Source organism: Austrofundulus limnaeus, unplaced genomic scaffold (assembly GCF_001266775.1).
Source record: "Austrofundulus limnaeus strain Quisiro unplaced genomic scaffold, Austrofundulus_limnaeus-1.0 Scaffold38, whole genome shotgun sequence".
NCBI lineage: Eukaryota > Metazoa > Chordata > Actinopteri > Cyprinodontiformes > Rivulidae > Austrofundulus > Austrofundulus limnaeus.
The window spans coordinates 77,018-82,165 of record NW_013952440.1 but is presented as its reverse complement, the minus strand read 5'-3'; the positions used below and the strand labels follow the sequence as shown (position 1 = coordinate 82,165).

General features: G+C 39.9%; 2 protein-coding genes across 4 annotated transcripts in view; both read left to right on the top strand.

Moving 5' to 3' along the window:
* The first annotated feature begins 283 nt into the window (after window positions 1-283).
* mrps34 (mitochondrial ribosomal protein S34) lies at window positions 284-2,003 on the top strand. Of its 2 annotated transcripts, none has more exons than XM_014006844.1 (4): window positions 284-350; window positions 521-889; window positions 1,333-1,375; window positions 1,574-2,003. In XM_014006844.1, exons 2-4 carry the CDS (start codon window positions 572-574, stop codon window positions 1,870-1,872), a joined length of 660 nt encoding a protein of 219 aa, XP_013862298.1. In that variant the 5' UTR covers window positions 284-350; window positions 521-571; the 3' UTR covers window positions 1,873-2,003. The 2 variants fall into 2 exon arrangements, with proteins under 2 accessions (XP_013862298.1, XP_013862297.1); XM_014006843.1 differs by having other exon boundaries at window positions 284-360.
* A 409-nt stretch (window positions 2,004-2,412) lies between these two features.
* nme3 (NME/NM23 nucleoside diphosphate kinase 3) overlaps window positions 2,413-5,148 on the top strand; it is a 6,049-nt gene continuing 3,313 nt past the window's right edge. For both annotated transcript variants that reach the window (XM_014006869.1, XM_014006868.1), the window contains exons 1-4: window positions 2,413-2,520; window positions 4,513-4,643; window positions 4,745-4,846; window positions 4,942-5,054. In XM_014006869.1, coding sequence (XP_013862323.1) covers window positions 2,475-2,520; window positions 4,513-4,643; window positions 4,745-4,846; window positions 4,942-5,054 — 392 coding nt within the window. In that variant the 5' untranslated portion in view covers window positions 2,413-2,474. The remainder of the gene's footprint in view (window positions 2,521-4,512; window positions 4,644-4,744; window positions 4,847-4,941; window positions 5,055-5,148) is intronic.

Genomic DNA, 5,148 nt, shown 5'->3' with positions numbered 1-5,148 from the left:
AATAATAATTAAAATAAAGAAAAAATAGAAAAAAAAGCACATTTGTTTGAAACAAGTTGGGACGGGAAGTTTTTGTTACAATACATTTCGACGCTTGTTAAATCAGTTTCACGTTTATGTAAAAACGACAGATGCATTTTCGGGGGGGAAAACTTTTTGTTTTCAATCTAAAAGWTACTTGTTAACAAATTTATTACTATTGACACATTACTACTACTATTACTACAGACGTGTTTGTCTTGCGGAACCAATGTAGACAGTAAATCGTACGGAACTATTTTTGGCCGGACCAGCTTAGCGGAAGTTGTGTACCTTGCTTGCGGAGGTCAACTATTAAGCCATCTCTCCAGGCAAGTTAAGGTATTTTAATTGACTTATTTGTTATTTTGAACATTATAAACATTTTCGCACTAAGTTTGCTTATGTTTAGTGCTTATTTGAATAATTTAACTTTACTTTTTTTAGATTCTGGTCTTCTTTTTGTTCCACTGTCAGCTCTAACATTAATTTCGGTTCGCAGGTTGAACTAGTGTGTTCTGGTGAACGGGTGATTGTGTTACATTTTACCGACATGGCAAAGAAGAAGAGGCTGCGTCTCATAGCAGAAATGGCTCGGAAGATCCGGGCGTATCGGGAGCTGAAGTCGCGTCCGCGGGACTCTCAGAAATACGCCCTGGACTATGAGACGATGAAGCGGCCTCTCACGGGGAAGATGCTGCCTGTGATGGCTTGGAGGGATGTCCGCAAGGAGATCCGCCTCTTCTCTCTGTTGGCGGGTTTGAAACTGTTCGGGATTGGCCGAATGTTCACCCGTAAGTCCTGGCTGGAGGACCACACGGAGCCCAGCTACTGGCAGATCACCAAGGTCAAGGTGGACCACACAGCTGAGGTGAGAGGTGATCCAGCTCCCTGAAATGGAGATATTGTGTTTTAATCTAAAAGTACATTAAAAATTTGATTCTTAATGGTGGCATATTCAGAATGACAAACATATAAATACACACTTTATTTAAAAATATAAAAATATGTACATTTGAAGGTATGCGTGCATATTGTTTGCTTATATTTCTACTTATCATCATAAAAACGCACACGCAGAATCTTGATTTCATTCTGCTGTTGCATCAACAGTTAACTTTTATTGAGCCAGCACCAAAACACAGCTGAGTGTGTATCAAGACTTTATCCAAATTGACCTGGTTCAGAAAGCCACTTGAGAATATTTAGCAAGTTTTCTTATACGGACATATTTATACCCTTTTTATAATGCGTTGTCTTTGTGTGTGTGTTATATAACAAGTTACCCAAAGCCACTTTTGTTTTCTGGTGTAGAACATGGATCACGGGAAAGCTTGGGGCATCCTCACGTACAAAGGTAATATCAACATCTCTAACTGAGCTGAAATCTGATTGTAATAATGTGATAATACTGTATATTATTACTGATTCTCATTTGGTAATTACAACACACAATCAAAAGTATTTATTTTATTTTTGTCCCYTCTGTTTTATTTGTACAGATTAAGGGAGAAAGAGGCATGCAGTATGAGTAAAATATTGTTGTATTTGACAGGAAAATCAGAGAGTGAGGCCAAAGAGGTGGACAAGGTGATGTACCACGATTGGCGCCTGATTCCAAAACACATGGAGCAGCAGTTTAAAGACTTCACGCCACTCCCGGAGCCTCCGATGCGCTACGTCCCATACCCTCCACTGCTGCGTGCAATGATGTTAGCTGAGCATCACAAAGCAGGAGGCAGCGGAGAGTTCAAGGAGCCAGCCCTGCCGTTAAAGAGGGATGTGAGGCTGACCAGAGCCTATTTCATCGCACAAGCTAAAGAGAAACAAATGACAGAGGGCACAGCTGTATGAAAGAAAACGTGTGGCTCACAGATCCTTGGACATTGCTGTGACTCCATGTCCTGTTTGTCCTGGACTCAAATGAGCTTTCTGTAAATGTTGGGAGTGTGTCTGAGTAATAATAAACTTGAGATCAAACAAGGCCCATTTAAACGTTTTTTAATCTACTTATATATTTATAGGGGAGATATGAGTGTTCTACTTGTACTGTATATGCAAAAAAATTTACACTGTAAATAAACACTATACATTTAATTTACATTTGACAATACCTTAAAATGCAAATGTTTCTGACAAAAGTTGAGGTAATAAAGTAGATCGGTATTCCTGTGTTAAAACTTTATAATACATCTGAAACATTTTGCAGTATATAGCATTAAGATATGTTGGATATATATATATATATGTATTGCCCAGAGTCTGAGCTTTTCATGAAGTGTTTGCTAATTGGTCTCTAAATGCATTTAGCCTTTTTTAACCCTCTAAGCACGCACGCTGGCAGCTGCACCACGTGGCCACGCTTCCGAAGCGTTCCTATAGCAACGCCAATCCGCGCGAGCGGGCGACTAGTAGAGTMTCGTGCCATCCCTCACTGGTCCAGTCCTCCGTCCACAATGATTTTCCTGTTTATGTCGATGTTCGCTCACTTCTTCCAGTCAGGTTAGTGTTATATTTAAACCTGTACAACGYCCTGGCTTTTATGGGGCATCGGTGTGAGTTTTACCCGCTCAGTTTTCAGTAGAGTAGGCTCCGGGCTGATGCTGCGCTTGGTTTGGTGGAGTCGATTAGCATCGAGCTGAGACCAAACCGCTAACTTTACCACAAGCGCTAAAATGCCTTTTTGCTTTAAGTGTGACTAAAAATAACGAAGCTGTCAGTGTAACAGCACGACTGTGCGGTTAAAGCGCTTGTAGTTAGCATGCTAACAGTGAGCTCGCTTTACTGTAGAAAAGTTGAATCATTAGCTTCTGCTCAGGCTTTCCTGCGCATGCGCAGAGCGCTGGTCGCTGCAGGAGCACCGCAGGAATGAGGTCAATATAAAAGGACGCACAGATAGAATGAGCTGGAAGATTTGGCGCTGAAACACGCCYAGATTTATAGATTTGGTGAAACAAACTGTTGTCCATCTTTGTTTTGAGTTTCTGATAGAAAGCCTTTTAGATCTCACATGTGGGTGGTGGAGCAGGAGTGGCCCTTGGACAGCCAAGATGGTACCTAGGCAAGGTTTTAGGTGGCGTTCCTTGTGCAATTTTTTAAATCTCTGTCAATTTACATACATTCACATACTAAATTAAATAGTTTTGCCTTTGACTCTATTTTATCTTTAGAAACCAGGTTTTCCAATTAAAATGGATAACAATATAAAGATTTTCCTCCTAGTAAAATCTTCTCAAAACTATGCATTTTATAACCATTTGAAGAGCATTTTACTAAAATCTTGAGATTAATAAAACAACATAAAATCTGTGTTTTATGAATGTGGAACACTGAAAACTAGACTTCAACCTGAACTTAATCTCAGATCATAACTGAAATGTCCATTATCCTTTTTTTGTTTTGTTTTCTGTTTACACACTGAGCACCAGTATTTAGTCCCGACTGCATCATATGATACTTTTATCACAAAATAGCCTCTTTGTCATCATGTAGTAACAAAGCAGGCTGAGAAACCCACAGAACAAGTAACTTTCATAAATTAGACTACTCACTGATTATTCTACAGACTAAATTAACTATACTCTGATGAAAAGTGATTTAAATTGTTTTTTTCCCCCCATTTGTGGAGCCCCCTAAATGGATGGTTGTCTATATGCCTATGCCGTGGGCCGGCCCTGCCCTTGGATGATCTTCAAGCCTGTCTTACACAGTAATATCAGAGTATTAGGAAGACAGTAGTTTGACCGAGCAAACTATGCTTAAACCTGTCCAAATATTAAATGGAAGGAAAAACCTAGAATTTTTTTCAAAATTATTTTTATGGACACATACTTTTACTACTTTTGCAAATGTTGCAAACAGAGGACATCGTTTTCTGTCCCAAGGTCCCACAGCCACAAAGTGTACAAGTCTTTGATTTTTACAATGGACACTAGGGGTGTAAGAAAATATTGATACACTGAAATATCGCGATATTTCATTTCCCGATACTGTATCGATATTCTAAAGCCCTGTATCGATTTTTAATTAAGCTTTAAAATGTCAACCTTCTTGCCAGCCGTTCATTTTTATGTTGTAGTTCAGCCTCTGACCACTAGTTGGCAGCAGTGAGCCAGCCATTTGGCTCCTCTACCTCTTGAGCGCCAGAGAGTAAGAGAGCATTAGCATTGTAAGTAAACATTAGCTTTTCTTTTTTTTCAGTAAGAGGTTTTTATTTAATAGAATTTTTGGACAAAAAAATCACAATATATCGGGATATATCGTATCGTGACCCCTCTGTTATGATATGTATCGTATCGCCAAATTCTTGCCAATACACAGCCCTAATGGACACACAAGAAACTGTTTAAAAAATGTGTAGGAAACTTTATTTACATTTTTGCCCCATTTTATTGTTTTTAGGTATAAATAAAAAAAAATCCTCTAAATTTTGGTGCATTTCATGTAAAACAACAAGCTATGCTAATACTGTGGAAACTTTGCATGATATTCCAGGTTGGACGGGAGTGAATGAGCGCAGCTTTGTTGCTGTGAAGCCCGATGGCGTGCAGCGGAGGCTGGTGGGAGAAATCGTGCGTCGCTTCGAGAAGAGAGGGTTCAAACTCGTAGGTCTCAAACTTGTGCAGGTATGTTTGGTGAACGATGCTGAAACAGTTTCAGCTCAATAAGTGCAGTACGTGAGCTGTTAAACACACTGTGTTTTTCAATGTTTGCTTGTGTAAACCAGGCATCTGAGGAGCTGCTTAGGGAGCATTACTGGGACCTGAGGAACAAGCCATTCTTCAGCTCGCTGATTAGATACATGAGCTCTGGACCCGTGGTGGTAATGGTGGGGCTTTTTCTTTTACTTTGTGTTAAATTAATTTAAATTAATTTTCACATTCAAACTCATCTAATGGTTTTTACATTCCTGTGCTTGCTCAGGTGTGGCAAGGTTTGGATGTGGTCAAAACCGCTCGCAAGATGTTAGGAGAGACCAATCCTGCAGACTCGCTGCCCGGAACCGTCCGAGGAGATTTCTGTGTAGAAGTGGGCAGGTAAGAGCTGACAAATTTATGAATAAGAGTATTTTTGTGTGTGTGTGTGTGTGTGTGTGTGTGTGTGTGTGTGTGTGTGTGTGTGTGTGTGTGT

What these genes read in the sequence shown, in the direction of transcription:
- mrps34 (XM_014006844.1), top strand. Translation starts at nt 572, where the DNA reads ATGGCAAAGAAGAAGAGGCTGCGTCTCATAGCAGAAATGGCTCGGAAG. An exon ending in AGGTGGACCACACAGCTGAG is followed by an intron (nt 890 to 1,332) that starts GTGAGAGGTGAT and finishes TTTCTGGTGTAG; the next exon opens with AACATGGATCACGGGAAAGC. An exon ending in GGGCATCCTCACGTACAAAG is followed by an intron (nt 1,376 to 1,573) that starts GTAATATCAACA and finishes TGTATTTGACAG; the next exon opens with GAAAATCAGAGAGTGAGGCC.